Source organism: Netta rufina, assembly GCF_964035555.1.
Source record: "Netta rufina genome assembly, chromosome: 3".
Classification (NCBI taxonomy): domain Eukaryota; kingdom Metazoa; phylum Chordata; class Aves; order Anseriformes; family Anatidae; genus Netta; species Netta rufina.
This window is the reverse complement of record NC_140125.1, coordinates 3810189-3836278: the sequence shown is the minus strand read 5'-3', so window position 1 is coordinate 3836278 and position 26090 is coordinate 3810189. Positions and strand designations below refer to the sequence as shown.

General features: G+C 44.8%; 1 protein-coding gene across 2 annotated transcripts in view; it reads right to left on the bottom strand.

Moving 5' to 3' along the window:
• Window positions 1–26090, bottom strand: part of SPTBN1 (spectrin beta, non-erythrocytic 1) — a 135353-nt gene that overhangs the window by 90675 nt on the left and 18588 nt on the right. For both annotated transcript variants that reach the window (XM_084285089.1, XM_084285088.1), the window contains exon 2: window positions 4311–4507. In XM_084285089.1, the coding sequence (XP_084141215.1) occupies window positions 4311–4458 (148 nt within the window). In that variant the 5' untranslated portion in view covers window positions 4459–4507. The remainder of the gene's footprint in view (window positions 1–4310; window positions 4508–26090) is intronic.

Below are 26090 nucleotides of genomic sequence, written 5' to 3'. Positions count from 1 at the left end.
TAGAACAGAATATCAGACTCTGGCTACAGAATCCACTTCTTGCCTACCTGCTCTTCAACCTTTTCTCTCCATTTAAGGTAAAGGAAGTAAACTTCATTTGAATGACAGTAAGCTAGAGTCAACACAAGATGGAACTTCACAGTAGAGGCACTTCACAAGTTGTTGAAGGATGTGGACAGAAGACCCTTGCACCAACAGCAAGATTCATGTTGAATACCCAGCCGTTAGTCAGGCAGCATAAAATGCTGATGCCATTTCTCCCTCTGACCACAACAGCATGCATCTTACAGATGGGGTGAGTGCTGGGTCTGTTTATTATGAAACCTTTTGTACTATGACAAGGAGATAATGCTACATACATGTGTGTTTCATAAACTTTTGGTTTACCTTGTCAGTTCAATGAGAGGAAGACATACTGAAAGTGCTGGACATCCCCAGGCAGTCATGGGATGGGATTAATCTAGAACCTCTGGAAAGAAAAATGCTGTTGTCCGAAGATGGCCAATCCAAAACAGCTGCCCTGAGCCTCGGAGACGTGGGAAGATGCAGGTGCCTGAAACAAGGCACTGTCCTTCTAAGTCACAGCAGACTGGTTGCTCCTTAACGAATTTGGGCCCTGAAGATGGTACATGACTATTTCTGCCTCAGAGAGTGGTGAAATTCACCCAGGAAACAATGGAGCAGTCGGTCAAATTTGGGACTTTAGAGCCCAGAAGTGCCTCCTGAGATCAGCCAGTCTGGCTTTGTGCACAGTACCAGACATGGGCTTTCAGGCAGTGATTATCATGTTTGATCCTGTGACAGGCAGCTGAATTATAGGATATCTCAGAAGAAGAGTGTCTCAGTTGATAGATCACAATAACAGAAAGTATCGCTATCCCAGCTCTAGGCTGAGAGTCAATTTCCCTAGCTATAAACCACCTGGAAGTCCCTGCCTTTTGGGGGAGACGCAAGGAAAGGCTACCCACCAGGAAGTATATCAGAAAATATATGTTGAACGATGACAGGAGTATCGTGGCTCAGTCTTTAACTATACCCTCTGATTTGCAACACAAACCTCCCTTTGCTCCTCTCTCCATGCATCATGTTTAGGATTTCAAGCAGTGCTGCAGCAGTGGCTCACGCTCAGCCAAGTTTTGGCAGCACACAGTATTATCAACACTAACAGTACAAAATTAGAGGTATGAAACATGCCAAATTAAAATAATTGTACGTAAATGCTTTAAAAAAAAATTAAAAGAAAGACATAATTCTCTGGGACAATGTTTAAATATGGCTCTGAATCAAATCTTCAGCAAAATGGTTTGCTTTGAAATTGGTATTTGTTTTAGGCTACCTAAATAATTCAAGAACTTTCCTTGCATTACTTCTCCTTGAAGTAAGAGTTTCATGTTTATTATTCATTACTCAGGTGTGGAGCTCCGCTTGCTGTAAAATTAAGTGGAACAACTGAGAGCAATGAAGGCGAGATGTGGGACCTGAATCCTGCTAATGAGATTTGTATTAAAAGCAGTTCCACACCCAAGGAAGGTAATATAGCCTATGTCTGCTAATCTGGCAGGAGTAAAATGCATTTTTTCCCCTCAAACAAGATCAAACTAAAAAACTCAGGTCAAGATTTTTCTTGTCTAGCACTAGCTTCTACCAACCTATCAACATATGTATCTGACCAGCTACTTCTGACTCCACTTCGCACAGCCCCATTCTAGGTCAGGCATTTCACCTGTAATACAAATGCACTCTGTGATGAGCTGCTGTATAATTAACAGGTCTTCTAAAGGCATCAAGACCTTACTCACCACCCCCTTTCTGCAAGCAGTTGCATTAAGCCGATACAGTTACCTGCCTCATAAGGGTGACACGATCTGCTCTCTGCACACCTGCAGGAACTATTTTATCCCCCTGCTACTTGGCTCCAAACCTGAGCCTGCCCTGAGCCTGGCACGTAAAGGTGTTCTGCATCTAATGCATTCCCACAGCAGCATTAAGAGGAGAAAGGGTATGCTGCAGCTCAGTCAGCCTCATCAGAATCACAGATTAAGCAGATGATACCTTTGTCTCAGTATAGTAAATTTAATAAACCTGCTTCAACTTGTTATAAAATGTCGGGTTTAAAACTGTCCCCGTAACTAAAATTTCAATAGTGGAAAGCTCAGCATATTTTGAGCTGTTTTCCGTGCTTACAGTATGTCCCACGCTACTGAGGCATTTTGTTCAGAGGTCAGGAATGTGGGCATGGTACCATGAGAGTCAGGAAATCATTTACAGAATGCATAAAAATTGCTTTGCAGGGCAATGCCTCAGAACTGAGAGGACATGACATAATCTCCTTGCTGCATAAACAAATTTGGTTAATGTTCAGCCTTTAATATGCAATAGGAAAATGTTTTAAGCAAAAGCAGACCTAGTCAAATTTAATTTCTTTGCTGATGAGAATGTAACTCAGCACAAGACAGCATGTACTACAGAAGCTCTGCTACTTCGGAAAAGTCTGTAGTTTCAGCATTATTTACTAAATACTACCTTTCTCCATCTACCAATTCCTCCATTACAGGACTGCTGAGATATTCTGAACCCCTCCAAATGAAGATATTTTAAAGCAGAATTTTGTTATCCTCCTGATTTTTTTTTTTACAAATCTGGAAACTAACATCATCACCCATCAAAACAATGTGAACACAACCAAAATGGTTAATATCTGATGAGACCAATAAATCAAGCGTGTCGCTCTAGAATTCTAAATTTATTTCTACAGTGAAATATTTAAAAAACTCATTTCAAAGGTGCCAGAAATCTCTTACATGTGAAGGACATATTTATCATTATAACAAAACACATGCACCTTCTGAACACAATCAATGTTGTTGGCTAGAAGTAACATTTCAAGTAATCTATTTGGAAAGGTAATAGGAAAATGGAATAGTTACTGCTACCTTCTCCGTCAGCAATTTTGACACCCAGAAGGTTATATTAACATATGCAAGCAGAGCAAGGTTGTCAGGTGTGGCCACAGAAAGTTAGTGTTAACTCTGTCGTATCACTGCAGTCATAAAGGTGTGGCTGAAAGGATACCAATACCTTCGACAAAGAATGCACTCAGGATAAAAACGAGCAGCTCATTATCCACATGCATCTTCAGAGAACATTAGGAATTTTATACTTTCAATTACATACACTACACTTACCAGCCAGTATAATCTAGCAGGGTAGTTTTGGCAACAGATTAAACATGTTTTCTAGCACCCCCTTTTCCACAGTTTCAAATAAGTTAGTGTCAATTCATTTGAAAAATTTCAAATTCTTTAATGTATATATTTTAACCTGCAGCAAGTGTCCGTCAACTAAGTAGACAATTATTATTTGAAAGAGGTTTTAGTTGTTTTTTTAAAAACATTTTATTCTTGCTCTCCACTGACTAATATTTGTACTGTGCAGCCAATTCTAGGGCTAAGCAGCACTGGATGCATAGGAAGCCTATAACTTACCTGCAGCTACTTCCATGCAACATTGCTTAAATCGGTCAGTCTCAATAGCTTAAAATGAGAATTTTGGTTTTGGTCTCATTTGTTCAAGAATTCGTTATCTTGTCCTTTATTTTGAAAGGAAATCAATTTAAAGCAGCTTTGGTTATATACCCCAAAGAACTGGGATACTCTCCAAAGAAATTCCTTTGCTGCGATCAAGTCTCCAGAAGGTTCTGCCTGAGCAGATGCTCTTTCAAGAATCTGCATCTGAAATAATTTTTCAACCACAGTCAAGATCTGAGTCTCTGATTCAAAATGTTAATATCTGTAGCTTCTCCATACCACTGTCTTTCCAACATGTCAATGTAGTATTTTAACCCAAGCAGATGAAAATGTAATTAAAGGATACCTGTATCTGTCTTGTTTTTATACCTAAGGTACTGCTGAGGGATAATAGTAAAACACGTTTTCACCCTCACACACACACACATGCAAAAAAGGAGGGAGAAAGAGTCAGTGCAACCTTATAATTAAGAAAAAATAAAATATGGATGAAATGTCTGCCCCCCTGTGCTTACACCAACAGAGTCTTCAAAGTTAATCCAAGCCATCAGGTTTTGTGAAATGTCATATGTAAGCACATCCTGCAAAGCAATGTGAGACCATCATGTCCCACTGATGTCAACAGAGGAACAAATCTCAAAAAGTGTTCAGTCAAACTGCATTTGACCTCAGGAAAATTTCAGCTCCAGTTGACTGACAGGGTAAAGGCACTGAAGACAGACAGTATCCCATGCTACCACCTACATGCAGTCCCAGTGTTTTGCCTGTGTGATAGGTACTTACCAGCTAGGGCCTTGATGCGGGATCGCTCAAACAGGCGGGCAGAACTATTTTCATTGTCCCAGTCATCAACATCCCAGCGGTTGTTGACATCACTGTACTGCTGTTGGATTTCAATATTGTCGTAATCTGTCGCTACTGTTGTCGTCATCCTGATTCTTCTTAATCTATTCTCAGCATCAGACTCTTCTTAAAATCCTCTGAAAAAAAAAAAATGTAACATAGTGGGTTTAAACAACATACATATATTGGAAATAAGTAGTAAAGTTACAGCTCAAGACTTTTAAGAAATCAGTGACTGAGTAAAAGCCCAGGTGCGTGCTCAAGAACAGATTAGATACCAAACAGCCCTTGAGAAAGCAAATGAATGCTCAGGGTCCTCTTAGAATAAGAGGGGAAAAAAAAAAAAAAAAAGGACTTTACAAAAACAAGACTTAAATACCAATGTTTTGCTGCATACACATATGCAGAATTGTCACGCTCAGCTCTACAGGATGAAAATGAAACGGTGCAGTAAAACACTTCCATAATTGTTGTTTTCAAAAGCAGTCTGTCTGTTAAGTAGATCTCTGAATGTTGACTAAAGCATATGGACCCGTGGTAAGACAGCTAAGAAAAACCTGACAGGCAAAGAAAGCCTTGACACCTTTACAAAATGGTGCAAATTCCAATGAAAAAATGTAAACGCTTAAGAAGTCACAGAAGTGTTTGACCAGCAGAAACCTTTTAACATAGATCTGAAGAAACGTTTCTTTTTTTCATACATACACTGACTGTGTGACTGGTCCTGGGAATATTTTGATGAGCTCATCCAGCTAAATACGCCAATTGGTGCATCGCTCTGAGCTCTCCCTAGCGACAAAGCGGTAGCCCACCAACGCAACTCGTTACATGAGGGTCTCCTCTTCAGGCAGCAGGACACCAGCAGCATATGCATACTGGTTTCTAATTAGACTTTGCATGCACTTATCTGCAGGGTAAGTATAAAAGAGCCTAACACCTCCTCTATGGGAAGAGAGAGAGGTTATAAATGGCTGCTAAGCTGTTTCTTTCCTTCTGCTCTCTCTCCTGAAGTTGTCCCTGCGATGATAAAAATAGCCAAACCGGCACCAGGTCGGAGCGTGGGGCTCCTTGCTGCGCCTTTCAGCCCAGCACCAGCTGCAGAGCCAGCCCCGCACTTCCCCTGAGCCCATAACCCTGGCATGGGCTGGGCGCAGCGACGTGTCCCCACTTGCCGAGCTCACCCCAGCGAGATGGCCACCCCAGTGGATAAAGGGGCGCCTGGAGCTCGCTGGGGTCCCCAGCCAGGGCGCAGCTGCAGGTCCCAAGGCCCGCAGGCAGGTCCCGCAGCCACTTGGTGCCACCTGCTGACCCCAGGGAACAGCGCTCGCCTCAGCCGCCCCACTGCGGGCTGCGACAACGCCTGCCACTGATGGCTTTCCCAGGCCCAGACTCGTGCCAAAAACTGCTGATATTCTGCAGCTGACATAAATCCAGCCCACAGAGGGAAAAAAAAAAAAAAAAAAAAAAAAAAAAAAAAAACGTATTTACTGCCCCTGCTCAGAGGCATGGTTTTTCCAGACAGCCCTGGGATAAAGGGCTGGGTTGATTTTCTCCTGTTCCCTACCACGTATGAGAAGTTGCTTCCTGTATTTACTTGCTAAGTAATCCCTTCACTTTGCACAGAAATGGCAAACGGGCCCCATCCACGGCTGTCAGATAAGCAGCTGCTGCTGAAGCCTGCTTGTGAGCTATTTAACCTTTACAGAAGGTGGGAAGAAATCGCTTTAGCTATGGTAAGCTGCCACATAAATGACAGAATATGGAAAAACCTACTCTGGGAAAGGTCTTTGAAATGATCCTCCTTCACCTTCCGTGCCCGGGCTGACATCCTCCAGGAGGAGCTCTGACCATGGGCGCTTTTGAGGCTGAACAACCCCGAAGGGCTTCTGCCACTACTGATAATCAAAACGATATCATAGAACCACAGAATTGTTAAGGCTGGAAAAGATCCCCAAGATCATCTGATATGCAAGGAAGGAGGCAAGGACTAGATCCCAGCAGCACACAGCAAGGAGCATTTCTGCACAGCAATCACAGGCTGATCCTGATCTAGTCTCAAGCCCAGACAAAAGCCTCCCATTGACTCCTGTACAGAGGCAAAAATCAGGGTTAATTCCCATTAAATCCACAGAGTAACCCTGCTATAAACAACAAGTAGAATCCGACTGTTACACAGCACCAGGTTCAATCTTCTCATCTGTCTGCATTCCTAATTGCCCAACAGAAGAGGAAACGTGCTGCTGGAAAAGCAGCGGCTCATACTACAAAAATAAAAGCAATAACCCTAAAATCTGGGTGCAGCCATATGCTTGTTTAGCATAGATACTGCAAGCCATCCAATTTCATTTATTTCTGTATCACCTGCGTTCAGATCTACACACAACTGGATCCAGACTAAATTCAACTGTAAGTTGTGCTTTATTTCTTCCCTTCCCCTTCTTGAGCACTACACAAGCAATATCTAATTAAGTGGGCATGAAATGAACCTGATAGCTCAAACCTATAGGGCTAGAAAATGTGACCTTAGCTCTGGTCCTGTAAGGCTGTTGAATTAAAAGAAATGCCCATTTCACTGGCTGACACCAAGTCCTCTTTTCTAGGATTCCAACACAACAACACAGCCACGAGAGGTTAAGAGAGACACACTGCAGTGATAAAAATAACTACCTTGCAGCAAAGCACTGCTAGGATGAGATGAAGATACCACAACTGAACCCTAACTGTAAATAAACTGCTGTGCCCTCTTCCAAAGTAAGAGCTAACTGCATAACATGCAGTCACAGCCTTAAGCCCATGTTGAAAACCATTCTTCCCAAAGCCCCACTGCAGCTCCTGCCTAGCCCAAGCCCCAACACCTTGGGGAGCAGCATGGGGAGAGAACCAGCAGCTCCAGTAGAAACCTCCCTGCTTCTCACTGCAGAAGTGCAGCTCTTGCAGATGTGCTGAGTTAGAATTGCAAGTCTTGTTTCTAAATTATGGATATCCCTATCTGACAAATGGAAACAGCACCACTACCTGCAACTGCCCAGAGCATAAGGTAGAAATGCTTGACAGTTTTTCTGGAGTTCTTGATGTAGCTGAGTTCACTATTAATAACCTCAGGTGTGATCGGCCACCCACAAAATTAGCCCTGCATTTGAAAGACATAGGTTAAAAAGCCATATGTATGTAACAAATGCATACGAGTAACATATACATATTTATTTTTAGCCTGACACATGTAATTGCTGCTCACTACCGTAAATTAGCTTAGGGATATGGTTTAGTGGGGACTGTTAGCGTTAGGTCAGAGGTTGGACTCGATGATGTTGAGGTCTCTTCCAACCTAGAAATTCTGTGATTCTGTAATTCTGTAATTTTATTTGGTTGGGCTTCCACTGCTTGATGATCTCGACAAGTCCTTTGTGAGCACGGCCTTGTTTTCCTAACTGCGCAGTCAGCACGGCACGGGGAGAGGGCTGCATTGTTCCCCGCTCGCTTACTGCAGCGCACTCCACTCATGCGCAAAGCACCCACTGCCTCCCTTGCAAGAAATCACTACAGAGGATGAAGCACAGGCAAAAAGCACTCAGACAGAAGAAAGCTTGGGCTCCAGCAGGAAAACAACCTTTGCAATTTAATCATCCTGGGCTTTAAGCTGAAACAGCAATCTAATAAAGGAACAATGTCTTTTTGTGGAGAGCCAAATGTAACGTGAATTTCAGCTGTCAGCATCCTGAGCAGTCTTAATAGAGAGGGCTCCAAACCAACCCGTGCTCAGAACATGAAGATGACAAGCATACTGATAACAAGACTTTTTAGGGTGGCTGGTCCCAGCTTCATTACAATTTGCACGTAGACTCTAAGTGCCCTTTAGACAGGGCTTAAAAACAGAAAATGGGCACTGCAGTTTCTCACCCAGTCCACATCCTCCTAAAATTCCATGCCCACACTGAATGCAGCGAGGCCTGGGAGCCAGTAGCAGGCAATTACAGGAACAAGCAAGCACCGTGGTGAACTAGAAAGTAGCAGGCTATTGCTCCCATCCCCAAAATACTTGGGACAGACTTGTCAGGATGGGTAAAAAAAAGGTTTTGTAACTTTGAAACCTTCTGTCTTCATTGGTAAAATGTAATACATTATTGCTTTCTGCAGAGCTGATACAATAGCAGAAGACCGCATGAGAATAAAGAGATGAAACCATTTCAAAGCATTCTTTAAAATATATTGCATAATTTGGGGGTGGAGAGGTTGGCGTTATCTTCAAAAAGAATAAATGGCTTCAAGAAGAATCAGCTACCAGGAAAAGCATTTTCTCAGTTTTCAAAGGCAATATCCAAGGGTCAGACCTTTTGTATTTACTTTCATAAATAAACCAGATTCTGCTCCATTTGTTTCTCAGATAATAGAAAACAAACAGTTCTATTCAGGCCATCTGAAGAATGAATTCATTTTTAAAAAATTCACTGGCTACTTTCAAATGCAATAATGTAATTCACAAATGGGCTAAGACTATAATCACTAAACTCCTGCCATAACTAAACATCTGGAATTACTTCTTAATAGTTGCATTTATATTTAAAGTAAACATTATTTTTTCAAGTTACTCTTCTCCTGTTCGATGCTCTAACCTGTTGTTAGTTTCACGTTACTCTTACTACCTAAGGATTGTCAAGAGGTTTTACGATGTTATGATTAAGCAAAATTTGCATAGCAATCCCAAATGGTCTCATTACTTCTGTAAATAGCCTATCCCTCAGCTAACACACAGTTCAACTGATCGCAGTTTCCCTGAGAGCTAATGTGAACTGCACCCAACTGAATGGCTGGGAGGGCTGAAAACGGGACACAGACACTTGCATCTCGAGGTTCCTAGACCACATGGGGCCAGAAACAACTATAAGCACAACCACTGCAGTGAAACCAAGGGCTCTCTCCTCTTGTTGCCTCCATTCCTGTAGTCCTCTGCAAAACCAAGGCTGGACAAACAGAGGATCAATTCAGTTACCCTTTGTGCAGGACCACCGCCAGATGCTTCCACTCGTGGTCTGTACTGCTCTTCTCCTACTGATGACTCACACTAGGTAATCAGTCCAGCTCTTAAGCAACAAATTCACTTAAAGCACTTATTATTATTAAAAGGAAGAAAATCTAGTTAAGATGTAATTGGAGTTTGGGTTTATTCTCAGTAATATTCAGCTCCCTCTTAACAGCAGCTCAACAGGGAGCACATGTTTCTAAAATGTCATTTTGAATCCCATATTTATTCTGGAGGATCTGGGAAGTCCTCTGAACTCTTGAGAATCAGATGCATCTCATCCCCGCAGCTGGGTGAGACTCACCTTAACTTCTACAGAGAGGAGAACTGGCCAGCTGGATACAGGGGCCCCTTAGGAGAAGCTTATGGCTGGGTACAAAATGACACATGCTCAACACCCCACCCCACCCCCAGCAAAGCAAATCCTGCAAGCATTTTAAAAATAAAGAGTCAGAAGCTTGGAACTCTACAGAACACACAAGCCGAAAAAGTTATTTGTGCAAACCTTTGGAAGACTGGAAAACATGTCTCAGTGCGCATCCTGCCCTCACACTCGGCCCAGAGACAACTACTTCATGTTACATGAGCTGCAGCACACAGGGGAGAGCAACCTCCCATCCGGACAGCGTGGTGTGAGTAACACAACTGCTGACATTTGATGGTTCAACTGCTGCTAATCCAATTGTAAAATAAAGGTACTAACGTGGCAAGGCTTTCATTCCCCTACAACATCCTCTGTCTCTTGCATGCAGTGTCTGGCTCCCAGTCTCATCTTTCCATCAACAAACAGAACCAAGGTGTTGCTGCATTTTGCAACCCAAAAGTGCTTTACAAATTTTGTCTCTGCTTTCCTGCCCGCTCCCCACGTCAACCCACTGACTGGTGCTGCCTCCTCTGGCTGTGCACACTCTGGGTTGTGGAGGCTGGGAGCTGAAAGCACCCCAAAAAGGTCACAGGAAAGGGGTGGACAGGCTGTGCTACCAGGGAGTCAAATGCCACAATCAGTGTGTAGGGCACAGACACTTCAGGAATGCGCAAACATAGCAAGACTGAAGCCTCTTTATTCCCAATACAGGCTGGAAAAGTGCACAAAGGTCATTACAATCATGCAGCCTGTCCTTCGCATGAGTGAGATCTACTTCCCACATCCTAAATAACCCATCATTTGAAAGCCATCAAACTGGGAGTTCAGAGCAGTTTACAAGCTCTCATTTTTCCTCTGAAGTCCCTGGGACGCAACACTAGCTGGGGGACTGGTACTCATTACTTGAGCATTCAAGCAACTTCAAAAAGTGTTCACACTGTTCACCATAAACAAAAATACAGCTCACTGAGTGCAGGCAACCCAAGTGCTTTCAGCAGGGGCGACTGTTATGCACCTACGACCAACATGTGCAATGCACAGTACAGGGACTGCAAAGCACAAAGATTTGGCAAATGCAGCGCTCGCAGCCAAGCACCTTGCCAGGAGCACTGAGCAAGCAATAATGACTGAAAGGAAGTTATTCCATAGACTTGCACCCAATTTCCATTTCAAAATATTCAATTCTAGCCAGGACCATTACAATCTTCTAGTCTTCATAAACGTGGATTCTGTCTATGCTGTAGGCTACAATTTCAGCCTCCAGGGAAGCCCGAGATCGGTGTCACCTCAGCCCAGGCACTTGGTAGGAGTCGCAGGGTGGAAATGCTCAGCACTCCCTCACTTCCCCACAGGGCAGCTCACATGAGACTTGGTCTCTGAGCTGCCCTCTAGAGAAGCCCGTGACCCTCTGCCAATTGTACGCAAACCAGAAAAAAATGGGACGTTTTAGGTAGTGACAGTTTTTTGAAAGAAGTTAGTGAAGAGGAATGTGCAATCAAGCCAAACAGAGCACTACCACACATTACGCTTCAGGGTGGAGTAAGCACCAAATCCCTTTTGGGAGTGCCCTTCCTCTTCCCCTCATCACTTGAAGAATGTGGAAGCAGAAGGCATTTTGTCAGGCTGCTCTGGGGAGCGAGGCGGGGAGCACTCTGCTTATCAGCCACTCATCACACTTGCAGCAAGCAACATCCTTCCACATCTCTGAAAGGGAAAATGTACAGGGAGCCAGACACACGGGATGGTGGTGCAGTTCACATCAAGTTACACACAAAGCATGGGTAAGGATTGTGTTGATAAAACTCCACATAATGCAAGGGCTCATCCAAAGGTTAAAGAATGCCAATTAAGTTTTCTAGTAAAACAGAGCACTCAACCTCTTTCCTTGTGGATTTACAGTTTTCCTTGAACACTCTTTCCACAAATTAAGTCAGGGCCAAATGCCATTTAGTATTGTAAGAGTACAGTTCAGCTCAGCTAGGTACATCACAAGCTAGCCCATGGCTGCTCGAGAGAGGCCCACAGGTTACATACAGCTTCACTCGCTCTGACAAGCCACCCCAAGGCACCGGGTGGCCAGAAAAGATGCAACTCAGCATCCAGAACTGTCTAATGAAACATCAGCTGGGTGTTTTTTAAAACCCTGTCACCCTGTTTTCTGCTCCTAATTAAGTCAAAAAGGAAATTCCCAAGGTTTTCAGCCTGTGCAGCCCTAAACCAACATCCACTGCTTTAAAAAAAAACACTTTCTGAATCTCCTGTGGGGTGTCTCAAGGGCAGCCTGGTGAGATGCATCTGAGAGCGCCCTTCTTCCATGCAAACAACTCACCTGGAAAAAGAACCGGGGGGGACCAGCTCATCTCCTCTGCTCTACAGTTTTTCACCCCAGCTCCATTCCTGCATCTATCATTTCCCAGTGTGTACATCCCAGGCAGTGTCTTCTTGCACCCATTTTGAAAAAAGGCTGCATTGCTGTGTAGGGTAATATGTCCCGATAAAGCACACCCAGAAGGTACCTGTTAAAAACCCTAGGCCCAAAGAATATATTCCTGTGAAGTAGAATACAAGTGCCATCTTACAAGTTTTAAACAAATCTAACAAATCTGTTAGCCTAACTTTGCAGACTTGTTCTGATGTTTGACCATCCAAAAGCAAACGCAGCTGGTTCCTTTGAAACTGGAAGTGAACAACGAGCTGCAGAGCTGGGGACCCTATTCTGGACAGTGACCAGAACTGTGACCTCGCTGTCGCCAGAGCTTTACAAGACAAGAAACACGTGTTTGTGCACCTGTGGGCACTGACCGCACACGGGGTTATTTGCAACAAGCAGTTGGCATGCCTGTAGTTTTCTGAGGTATGGGGTTGTCAGCAGGCCAACAGCCCCTCAACTTCTACAGCTCACGTTCTTAAACCTACTGGTGGTGGGGTAAAATACAGTTTAAAAAGGAAGTAGACTGGAATAACAGTATGCTCATGACATACATCATAAGGGATGCTTGTATTTGTAAGTAGAATTAAATCAAGTAGGTGAAATCAACTGGGGTTAGTCATGCAAGCTGCAGGGGCCAGCTCAGTCCCTTTGGAACTACAGGAAGGCCCTTCTTTACGTATGCTCTCACTGTCAAGATAACATTTATTCTGGTACACACTTCAGCTTTGAAACAATTCAGTTGCTTCACAGTCATAATGGAAGAGGCAAGGAAGTGAAAATATGCTCAGAAATCCATCAGCTCCATATTTATAGATGGACACCTACCCTGGCAGATTTTTAGTGACATACCACAGAGATGGGGCCTTGTTTCAAAGGAGCATTCAGACTTTGAACAGCCTTGTAGTTTGTTAAAAGCCTCTGCATTTGGCCCTTCTCCATCCTCAAGCAGCAGAGCAAAGGTGCATTTTCCAAATACCTCTGAAGAATCCAGCTGAAAGCATTCATCCATGAGTACGCTGGATCCTTAATCTGAAGGACGGCACCTGGAACATCTTGCTTCACAGTCTGGCAGAAGCGAAAGCTTACGTCTTTCACCAGTGTCATGAGGCTTCCAGAGAAACTTCCAGAGAAAATTCCTTCTTCCCAGTGAGCCTAGTAGTCACTGAGACTTCGAAGGACAATATTTAGTATTACCATGTTCTAGAGCTATCTGGGTGTTGACCTTCATCAAAAGAATGTGAAAATAGAGAGCAATTGCCTACAGCGATATTTACCTTTTACTTCACTGGAACAAAATGGAGTCCTTTTTAGTATTTTTCAAGTGTTTGTGCAGATTAGAGTTCCACTGAAAAATCAGTTACCCTCAGAAAGGAATTTTTCTGGTCCCTACTCTCTCATGACCCAGAACCCAAAGAAGAGAGCAGAGCTTTGGAAGCCAGCTCTGTGTCAGTCAAAAAGAAAGAAAAACAAACAAACAAACAAAAAAAAAAACAAACAAAAAAACAACAACAAGCACAAGACAAGACACTCCCCCTTCCTGAAGGCTGTCAGACTCCTGGTTCTTCTTTGGCTCGCTGTCTGTGCACGGAGAAGAGCGGACAAACCTTACCATGGTGACCCTCACCATGACCCTAACTTGGCAGGAGGTCCCAGACAACCCGAATGCCCTCGGCTGCATCCCTGTTTGCTTTGACAGCGCTCCAGCCCAGCGCTGCAGCAAACTGGCAGTGCCAGGTGGGAGCTGGCTGGCCGGGCTGCCGAGGGGCATCACAGACACTGCCCCGAAGCAGCTACAGCCTGTAAGCTAAAGTGAAATAGTCCTTAGGGGAAAAAGGAAATTAAATGACTTGATCTTTCAATAAAAATTGCAATTGCTTGTCTGTACCATGTAATAAACAGTTCTAAGTTTACATCTGTTAGAGTAAACCAAACAAATAGAGCTCCAGACAAGTTCTGGGGAAGGGAGAGGGACCGGAGATGTCATGCAAAGTGTCTTACTGATAAAGCCACAATTGGAGGTTCTGCCTCACCTCCTGCTCCTACCAAGTGGGTCTTATAGAGAAGCAATGGCTACAAATTACATTTATTTCTGATAAGAGAACACCTGCAATGAGAGGACAACTGAGCCTGCCTTTGAAATGTGCGTACGCAAAAGCTAACTAAGAGCTGGCTGCAGTGGATCAACACAATGACATCCACGAGCACATTCCTCCTCCTGCAGCCTCTCTCTGGCAACCTGAGATGCGATAGCTCTGACCTCCTTACAGGAGGAGGGCTGCCAAGTAAACAGGGCTAAGGATCCAGCCAGCCGGCTGCTGGCTCTCCTGCACTTCCATTTGCCCTCTCTAGTTCTCCACCCCACCCTTCCTAACCTTGTTATTAATATAGCTTCCAACTTCTTTGACAGTTAATAAATGTGCATAGTTGACGTCGTGATGGCAGGTCAGGAGCACAGACCAAGGAGAGTCTGTCCAGAGAATAGAAAGTGCTATTTTCCAGTGCAGCTGCCCAGCTCCTGGAACATTGTGTAGCTAAGGTGCATGGAAAAAGAAAGGGGCACAGCAAAAAATTGCTTTTTGACCACCTTAAGCACTGAGACATGTCTGACAAACTGGAATGAAGTAAGAATGTAACAAGGTTTAACAATTCCATCACACGGGCTGTGAGGTGAGGCTCCCCTGGGTGCTGCCTCTGCCCCCAGCCGAGACACAGCCACAGACACAGACACAGACACAGGAGATGCAGCTGGGGGAGGCTGAGCACCCAAGGGGAAGGATGCAAAAACGGGCAGCAATCTCAGGGCATGCTGCTGTGTGCCTAGACAAACCTCCCTGGTGTTGGAGCTGTTTCTTTCAGGCTCCGTTGTGCTCAGCCAAGGAGGAGAAATTCCAGCAAGACGGCTGGCATGCAGGCTGCCTCCTCCTTCCTAGGAGATGCGGGGCGGTGAAGGGCTGTCTGATGATAACTTCCAGCACAGGAAGAATGAGACCGAGCTGTTTTGGCTCTGCCTCCAAACTGCAGAGCAGCAGTGGGAAACCGCACCCAGGGAGACGCCTAGGGAGCGGAGGATGTTTTGTTGTGTAGGCTTTTGTTCATCTGAGGTATTTCACAGCCAGGCAGGCAGAGCATGGAAGCAATTTAAAGGGCCAGCCTGGAAGAAATAACCTGCTACGCAGCCAGCAGGTTTTAGATTAGCAAAAAACAAACAAACAACAAACAGATTTTATGGAAAGAAACAGGGAAAGCTTTGTTAATGCACTTCATAGGACAAGAGCAGGCAACACAGCTGAAGCAACAGCTGGTTTCAGTAGCACACTGAGCTCCAGCAGCAACTCAGGAAGGAGCAACCCCGAGCCCAAACACCCCCAGGCTCTCATCAAGAAGAGACTTAAGGCAGGACCAGCTACACCACAGCAATGCCACAATGACTTCTACCTGGTCTCCTGCTGGAGCTTGGCCCAGGGACCAGCGGTTCCCAAGACCTCCCTAGCTGCGCTGGCTCTGCTTTAACCAGAGATGCCTCATCACTGCCACAAGGCTGGGATGAGGAATGGGCCTAGTAAAGAACTCGGGTTTGGACAGCATGGTGGTCCCAGAGGAGGCTCAAAGACCACTCCAGAATGAGCATTTCCATCAGCTATTGAAGCCCAGGTCACAGCCAAGATCACAGAAGGCTTAGCCTCTCGTCAGCCAAACCCAGTACAGCACTGGAGAGTGTTATAGGAACCACGTGGACTACAGCTGTTAATTTTTAATGAAAAGAAAACCAGAATTACCAAAAGAATGGGACAACTTTTGCTTTTGTGCAATTACAACAAGACTTAAGTGCTGTTTACAGGATGACAATACTCCATAACTCAGAACTGGTCAGACAGCAAATTGAGAAACAGAGCAGATCAGTTTGACACCCAGTGCCCCACTTGAAAAGCCAAGCTAGGAGTCGTCCTGCAAGTCATCACAAAGTGCAACAGTTTCAATGCAAGGTGGTCATTGCACGCCTCACTCAGGACCAGAAAAGGGGTGCTGTACCCACAGCATGGTTGCCCTGGGAGCCTCTGAAGCAGTCCTTTGCTCTCTACAGAGAAAAACCTACCAGAGTATTGAGCATCCTTCAGTGCATTTCTCTCCAAGTCCCTGACGTTCCCTTCTCTTTACAAAATGAACAGTTCTCTGCACCAAGGCGCTGGGATGGCAGGTGCCCTCAGGAAGGCCCTAGACAAGGAGGGAACATGTGCACAACGCATGCCTCTGCTTTAGAGGCATCGTGCTCCCACCAGCAGAGACCTCGCAGGCACAAGCAGAGCTCTGCAGGCAGGCAGCCCCAGCCAGCACACACCTGCCGCAGTGCTGAGCGCAGGGCTCCATTGCAAAGCTCTCCTGTCATTCCCCCTCCAAGACGAGGTCCTCCACACATATGTACATTTTTGACTGTGCAGAAGCAAAAAAAGGCTGAAAGCTATTTGAAGAGCCATCCTTTCCCAGTAAAAGAGAAAAAGTCAGCAGCCATCCAAGCACAGCACCGAGCTCAATAGCAGATGGCCTGATTCTACTAGGCCAACAACAATTTCTCATTCACGTAACCGAACACAGATTGAGCAGTGGTTCACAAGGAGGGAGAAATCCATCTCCTCCCCCCCAGAGGAAAGGAAACACACATCACATCACCCGCTCCTTCGCCTCCGGACGGAAGCATCAAGGGCACAGTGTGCAAACTGGTCTCCTTAATTCTCAGCTAATCTTTCAGGGCTTGGTGGGTCCTAACCAGAGGAAGATAACAGGTAAAAGCAAGCACACTGCCTGTGGCTGCCATCACTGAAGTTTTAAATGGACACCAGCTGTTAATTCCTTTCTACATTCTTCACATTTTTTTCAGCCAACTCCCGAAAAGACTAACAGAAACCCTTCCCCTTAAACTTTCATCTGATGCATAGATAAAATTGTCAGGAGTTTTCAGGCAAGGAAAAGAAATATCTATCATTATCTCCTTAATTTAAACGCATGCCTGTAAGTCTCCAGTGCGGTCCTGTCCTTTGAAATGGGTTAAAGAGCCTTAATGTCATCTAAATTAAGTCGATTTGTTATTCAGGGCATTTGTGACCAAACATTTTGAGATGTATCCTGGGAGGAAAAAGCACATGGGCCAGAATTTAAAGCTCTGGGAAATGAGATGATGGATGGGGAGCAATAGCCCAGAAAAGCTACATCTTAAATAGCTTGGGTCATTATTTTGGGTCTTTGTTGTTTCAACTACGCTAAAGGTTTTGGTTTGTTTGTTTGTTTTGTGTTTCTTTTGGAGGGGAATACAGGGAGTAGGTATTTTAGTACACACCCTTATATGTTGTCCCATGCAAGATGGAGATACTGTTTTATATAAGCTATAGCAATGACTATTTGCAGGTTCCTCATGACAGCTTGCTAGTGTTTAGAGTACTGCCTCGTACACTTCTGCACATCCTGTGAAAGGGGCTGGCTCTCCTGGAACACCAAAGTTGCCTCAGCTGCTGTAAAAAGACCACAACAGGTTTCCCCAAAACCTCAAGGTAATACTGGTACTCATGAGCAGCATGAGAAAAGCCTAATAAATAACTCCATAAAAAGCAACAGTGTCACACCGGACCATGACATTGAAGTTTTACCCAAAACGCCTCTTGAGTGGCAGACACTGCAAGCTATTGTTGCCCACATGAGCCTGAAGGACTCTGCAAGGCCCTGGCTCCGTGTTTGCCCCAGTCGTGCTCCCCCAGGCTGCTGCTCCCCATGAGCACAGCTCCGCAGGGCGAGGGAGCTGCTGACAGGTCCGAGCTGTGGCTGTGCTGGCAATGGCAGCATCCAGTCCACATGGGCCCTTCCCTGGACACCAGCAGCGGGAGGGCTCTCAGGTCCCTGGCCCAGGGAACTGGCCAGCTCCAGGTGAGTGCTACTCACAGCTCTGACCGCCCGGGGCAGGACAGGCAACGCAGCCCAACAATGGCATTGAACTGTTTCAAAATATCTAACTATTGTTATTGGCACCTTGTTATAAACAGCTTCTGGCGGCACGTAAACACTGCGTCATGTACATGCAGAGCTTTGCATACTGAGGCAATGGAAATCACTTTGCAACAACAGAAAAAATGCCCTTGTCATCTGGGCCAAGAGCTTCATGGTCCCTTGCGCTGACCTCACAGGGAAACAAGGTTGCTTTACACAGTATTTTCACACTCAAACCCAATCTTCTGAAGTACTTCGGGAAAAAAAATCACAAGCAAATACATTGTATTTCTTCTGCGATTACTCAGTTTCAAGTGGTTACCACACACTCAACACACAATCCCTGTTTACAGATCCCAGAGTCACCACACGCAGAAGCTGAGGAAAAGCAGCATAAAGCAATGATATGTAAAATATCTCATCATTACTTCATTCTGATTTGAGTTTTTTGTCTGGGAAATAGATCCTTGGCTGGCACGTACCCAACCCAACAGCTGCATTGCTTTTTTACTTCCACAAACACTCCAGAACTTAGCCAAAACCCTGTTTGTGCTGGCAAACACCCAAGATTTTATTATTATGTACTATTAGTTCATAGTGAGAAATGTGCACTACAGGGGACGAAAAATCCAGAGAAGCTAAATAATTGCGTACAGATGTTAAAGACCTACAAGCTCTATCAACTGGGCAGTACCTTAGATATTGTTTTTATCACTTATTTGCTTTTTGAGTTTTTAATATGGTGACTACGCATGCTATCCTTGAAGAATATTCTAGAGTTCCGCATTCAAATACTATTAACTTTTGACCACCACTTGTCTCCTCTCAATAGCAATCTCTCTTCATTATTCAACGCATGCTACTTTACAGTCATTTCAGATTTAAAGAGGATCTTGGCTGTTGTTTCACTATCTAGCAACTTTTGAAAGCCATAAGACTATTTCATTCTTACCTCATTTCACAAAACCCAAGCCTGACACATCACCCCGAACCTCCAGCGTTTAGAATCAGTGATAAAATACCTCACCGTCTCCAAGAAACCGTGCTAAATACCCACTCATCCTCACCATTCAATTCCAGTTCCTGGCAAACAATGCCTGCTCCACCTCTCTGGGACTGTTGCTTGTCCAGGCCTTGCACAGCCACTCACCGCTCGCTGAGGCCAGTGCTCGGGTTAAGCTGCCTGCAGGAGGAGCCCAGTCCCAGCCAGCTTTCTGAACCTCGCTTCATTAAATGTATTCCACAAAGTACTTGGAACATGCAAAGTACTGCAGCTGACAGTAAATAATACGAAAGTAAGATCAGGAGAAAATCACTGGCATTTTTTGTCACTGACGTGTAATGGCTTTGCCATTTCAGATTACATCGTGAGCGCTTTCTTTCCACCAGCACAAAATGGCATAACAAGGTACATTCACTTGGCTCTTCTCCACGAATCTACGAAAGAGGATAAATCACAGAAAAAGGTCACCTCTCTGTAAATCAGTGAACGCAAAGGCCGATGCTTCTTGCGCCAAGCCAGAAGCACCCAGCCCACCACCCCTCCTTGCCTGAAGAACGCGGGGATTTGGGCGGACAACCTGACGACTTCTCCCTCCACTTTTTCCACAGCCACTGATAAACTCTTCCTGAGAAATGATTTCATCCTTTCCGCTGATGTGGCTTACACAACACAGATTGTCCGAGGGCTGTGACCTCCCTACAGATTTAGATACTCAGCTACCATCTGAAAAAACACCGATCTGGTAAATTTGGCGGGTTGGAAAAAAGTCGATGGAGATGAAGTCTTTCCTACTTATCCACAATTGTGATTGACAGAATCTATTCCAGAGCTGTGCTTTTGTTTAAAAAAAAAATCAAAAATAGAGTATCTCTGTTTACACACAGATAAGAAGAGTACAGGGTTTGTCCCTGTTGACCAGCTGACTGGTGTGACAGAGGTCTGGAGCTGCGTACAGCCACCCATCCCCACACTACGCATGGGGAAAGAGCCCCTAAAGGCAGTACATTGGTGCTGTTTGTCCAATTTCCCTTTCTACCCAGGGAATCCAGGTGTCAAAAAGAAAGGTTCAGAAATGACAAGAACTCCAGAAAATCTCCTCCATTTCACACCATGAAGTGCCTGGCCATGAATGTCAAGACATTTGCTGCTTCAGAAAATGACTATCCTGTCTGTCCACTTCCTTTGTAAATAAAGTGAGGTAACAGTTCCACTACATACTGACCCCATTCCTTGAGTATCCTTCAATAAGCTGCCTTCTACTCCTCCCAACAGATGGGCTGAAAGTCTTAGATCCTCAGCCAGTTCAGTTTTGTTTCTTTCAAGTGGGTAAGAGCTGTAATGTTTTGGTGTTCTACTACACGGCTCAGAAACCGGGGAGAAATGGCGCTGTTTCCCTTAATACCTGCACAGCCCCCCCCCAAATCTGCTCAAGCAGAAAAACAGAATTACACTGAATTTATCAGTGGTGGTTTTGTTTGTTTGTGTGTGGTTTTTTTGTTTTGCTTTTAACTTCAGGTGAACATGACCAATTGCCTCCACGGACAAAAACTCTACAGCACGGTCTTTATAGCTAGTAGCATTCAGCTTCAGCGTAGCTCTGGGTTCTTGATTCACTCTCCCTGTATTCAGGGCTTGCTCAAGAAATCCTCTACCTTCTCTCTGAATTTCTGAAGTCCTCAGTGACTTTGTATTAGGTTATGGAAGTATATGACCCAACTCCCATACAGGAAGAAGGTAACAAAGAGACACTTCACTGGCCACTGACCACTTCCCTCAGATATTGATCTTACTAGCCCTTCCTTTGGTATTAGCACAGTTCACATAACTGCAATAGGAATAAAACATGACATAAGAACAATAATGCACCATCAGCTTCTAACCTGTGCAGCTTGCTCAGCCACAACAAACCGGCTCCATTGCCTGACTGCCTTGAGAGGGATGTGATGAAGTGAAGAAATTATCACAGACTGGTTCTTGGTGCTTAGGACCTAGCCAAAACAAGTCAACCATTAAACCATTTTCTTGCATTAATGGAGAGAAACAAAATAGTAGACTAAATGTTAACCCTGAGAAAGGGCAGTATCAAAAGGGATATCCCAAAGGGCTACATCGCATGGGCACCAGCAGGGAGATGCAGAATCTGGCTAGCTGCAAGGCAGAAAGTCTGATAAAAAGAGGGCAAATATTTCCTGACTGCCTTCAAACTGAGCGATTACATTCAGGTTTACAACAACTAGTTATAGCTAAGATAACCCAAGTAGTAACTCCCGTTGTTACACAAGACATCTGAGCATAGAATTGGACGTTGCAAAGGCACTTATATGAATTATCCTGTGATATAGCACTATATTGCCCCTCACATACACAAATAATAAATAATTAAAAAAAAAAAAAACAAAAAAAAAACAAGAAGCAGGCTATGTAATTGTTTAAAAAATAACAATGGCAGACTTTTTTCATTTTTCTCTGGGTCTTTTGAGTATGACAGGTTGATATGGTCACGAAGGAAAGCCTGCAGATAAATGGCATTCTTTGCAGCCTTATCTGCATTTTAGAAATAAAAGCTACGATTCTCAAATATTTAAGATTTACACCTGCAGATTCACAGTAGAAAAAAATAATACAGCCCTGAAGCAGTTCAGAAAGTGCTAATCCTGATCATTTTCTACCTAATGACTGTTTACTACACAGTCCTGGCAGCTCTCCAGATCTTCCTGCCTTTTCTTTCTCCCCCACATCACTCTAGACAGCCATCTTGGGTGAAGAAAAACCTCGGGAAGAGAATGCTCTCCGTGTTTTTTTTCAGGCTCTAAAAGCTTTGTTTCCCTAGGGAAATCCTGAGTGTTGTTTCACTTTCCAGGCAAAAATGCAACTTTAAGGCTTTAAAAGCATCTCTACATAAGAGGGCTGAGAAGAAAAGAAAATGGGAGGGGGGGTGGGATGGACAGGAAAGTTCATTTTTGAAGGATTTCAAAGTGTCGTTGGCTCTACAGTTTTAAAGGTGGGGCTATTTCTCCTGCTAGGAATAAATCCTAACACGCCGTACAGAGCCCCCCTATCACTTGTTTCAAATGACATTCACTGTCATTTGACGTTTTTTAAATGGAACAATTACTCGGGATCAAATGTTCCAGCCCTCCCCACTCCCCAGCCAGCTGTGTTTTCATGCTACAATTGGAGCTTGCATGCAGCTGGAAACCACCCAACTCTCCTCACTACAAAAAACAGAGCAGAACAGCTCATTAGTGCAAGTGCACCACTACTGCAGGCCCCCAGAGACCTGACAAGTTGTGTGGGCACCGCTGGCTCCCGGAGCCCTCGCTCCCTCTTCTGCAGGGGCCCCCAGCACGAGGGCAGGCACACCGCACACGGGTCCCCTGCTCACAGGAACAGCAGAAATGGCATGTGGAAGCACAAGTGGAAGGACACCCGATCGGTCCCACATCCCTCGGTGGCAAAGGGATGGGGACAGGCACAGGATGGGCAAACAGCCACAGCACCAGATGCTCGTGGGCACCTGCAGCTGCCAGAGAAACACCATCTCAAACACTGACTTGCACATGGCTGGCCCGAAAAGGTAACCCACATGAAGCTTCCAGCCAGCCTACGTGTTTTGTTATAGATGTAGCGTTTCAGAAGCATTACAAAGCAGCGCAGTTGATCCTTCCCTGGCTCAGCCCAAATGGCTGCATGCAGCAAAGGCAGCAGCACAGCGAGGTGCCTGGAGCGTTGCAGTCCCAGCTGACATAGAGAGCCCTCTTGCTAGCAACACATCACCTACACGGCCCTGGATCGGCCTGAACAGGAGGCACTCCTGGATCCCCAGGTGGGCAAATTCCCTCCTCCTCCTCCCAGAACGCGTGTTAAAGCTCTTTCTTCAGGCATCATGGAAAAAGTGAGATCCAACCACTCAGATCTGAGTGAGGAGAGTAGATGTTACTGGCAGAAAACAAAAATGTGGCCAATCCAGCACACTGCAATCAATAATTTAAATGAAATCAGTCAAGCCCATATTCAAATCAGGTCAGCAGTAATTAAAGCACCCTAATTTGGAATAGTAAAACCAGAAAACGTCTGGATGTGTACATCTCTCAAAGCAAATATATTAATGGAGTGCTTTGAATTGCATGATGCACTAGTAAGAAGCTTTAATATAAACCTCAGGATTACACCGTGCCAGCTTTTCAATTATTGTACTCTGCTTTAGAAAACGTGCTGTGAAGATAGTAAGAGGTCAAAACAGGCCTTCGGTCACTACTTCACCCTTTCTTTTCCTAAGGATCCTGCTTTTAGCTTCCATTTGTGCGATGTTTGTTACCACGGGCAGGACCAAATGAAGCACTGAAGGTGAAACTTTCTTTAGAAGGTTTCTATTCCTGATGACATTGATATCAATGCAATGTACAGAGAGGCCTCCACTTCAATAGTGGCAGCAAAATTGCCCCCTCATTTCCCGAGTGATCTGCTTGCTTGACTCCATCTTAACACAGTGCCTCACCATACAGTGATTCAGCCATTTTATTTCTGAATGACTACAGTTTGCCTTGCCTTAGCACTGCATTGTACATCAGGCTCAGCTGTCTTGAGAAGAGCAATCTCTCTGCATAAAGCAAATGCAAGCAAAGGTGTTTTTGCAGACCCTCGGAGGCAAGGCAGCCATAGTGCAGGAGTGCAGAGCTGGGGCGCAATGCCAGCAGCTCGCCAACAGCAGCCGCGAGTCCCACAGACATCTGAGTCATGCTCAGTCCTGAGCATCCTCCCTCCCGCAGGCTGCTCTGCACTACTCAAGGGCAGGGGCTGCAGCCCACTGCAGAGGCTAGAGCCTCTGTGAGCTCTGCCTCTAAAGGGAGGTCTGCTTCCCTCCTAGAGAGCCCTCAGCAGGCACGGGATTTCCAAATCATGACAATCCACCTATTCCCTGCCTCTAACAGCCAGTCACACCTACGTGCAGAAGGAGGTAGCTGCAGATCAGCACAGGATTCATGCAGCCATGCGTTACCGCTCACAGCCCTGCATCGTTTGGAGTTTCCTTCGCTGAATCGGGAGCTGCCGGTAGAGCAGCAGCCACATTAGCATGCTTTGTAACCCACAAGGACGTATGTCACTGCATCATTCTGGTTTTGGAAAGACACCAAAAGAGAAGGTTACCTGCAAAATTCAGGCTTTATTTTTATCACACTGCAATAACGTTACTTGCAGTCCTCCAGCATTTAGAAGGGACAGCTTACAGCTTACCCAAACTCACACAGAAACAAACCAGCAAAGTCTTTCAAATACTCATTTCTGACATTTCACAAGACGAATGCAAATTCCAGGCAAACAGAATGGAGCCTCTCCAGGTTAGCAGTGGATCAACAGAAAACAAGCTCTAGGCAATAGATAAACCTACACTATACATTTTGGGGCTCATTACCCAGCAAGTGCCGGCACGTGAACTCCTCCACTCGGCTATTTCACATTAATACTGTGCTTGGAAATTGCTGAAAGCTGCTGTAGCTGTAAAAGCACCCTGGTCAACCGTGACAAAAAGACATTTGTTCTGACTACCACATTCTTGTTGACCATATATGTGTTACAGCACTAACAAGAAAAACATGTTTATTATGTAAGTTACAAACATCAAGAGAAAAATATTCATTGACCAGAATTTTTGATTTAGTCTATCCAGAACACACTGCATGAGAACTGACCCAAACAAGCTGTATTTGACACAGATAGATTAGACAGATGGCACAGTAGGGTATAAAGGAGATTTGTGCTTGCTTGACTTGGACTTGCCTGAATTACCTACAAATTTCAGACACAGAAGAGTTATGTTGAGTATTTACAAAGATTTCATGCCCATTAAAACCTCATACCATCCAAAATTATCGTATGTTCTGCATGGAAAAAAAAAAAAGGAAAAGATTATTTTGCAACTTAATTCTGTTGCACATTTTTGGAGGTTATCATGATGTACCCCAATACAAAACAGATAGGAGCAGCATAAATACTAGTGCTATCCTATTCAAGAATCTTTTGCAGCCTATGAATTTATGCAAGAACAGGGAAATTAAATGAACAGATGAACAGAAATCCTGACTTTAAATAAAATCTCTGCATTCCTGAAGGCTGCTGAAAGCCTCCACCTTCAGAACAGAAGGCACTCGGCACAAAAGCCCTCTGTATTCATCAGCTCACTTCACCAGTGGCTGCTCTCAGATTCTCTCAGGACCCTGGCAAAGCACAAGATGAAAAGATGTTATTGCAGGGAATACAGGAGGGGGCGAAACTCAAAATCACTATCACATTTTTGGGGACTATCCAATCCTGAGTTCACACTGGGAGCGGATACATATGGCAGCTACAGAAACACTGGACGTGGACACTGATTGAAAACAGCCCATTTTCTCTGAAGCTCATTATACCTTGACACACGCATTTCTGGCACGTACTGTAAACATCACAGGCCACAATCAACATCAGCACAACTCTCTGGCCTCATGCATACTCATACCTGGATGGATTTGCTGTGTTAAGGGAGCTGTAGGGTCAAATGATAGCACTCGATGTAGCACAGTGAGACAGGCCTCCAAACCAGACCAAACAAGCATACAGGTGTAGTTACAGAGCAGGAGGGGAATCTGGAGAGAAGGAAATCAGGGACAGCCTCAGATGTTCATGCTGCCAGTTAAGGCCTTCTCTCTGAGAAGCATCCAACTGGACACCAAGACTGCTATTTTCAGGATGCAAACCCAAGTCCTTCCTCACAATCTCCCCTGACTCCAGAAGAAGAGCCAATGCTACCATCTCCCACTCCAGCTAGCTTGAGGGGAGCCTCTGTTCTCTTATACACACAGGTGTCAGCCAGGTGTAGCCCAGCTGCAGAAGAGTGGTTAGTTAAAACTGAACAATCACCAATAATTGTCCAATATAAGAATCAATTAGAAAAGCAA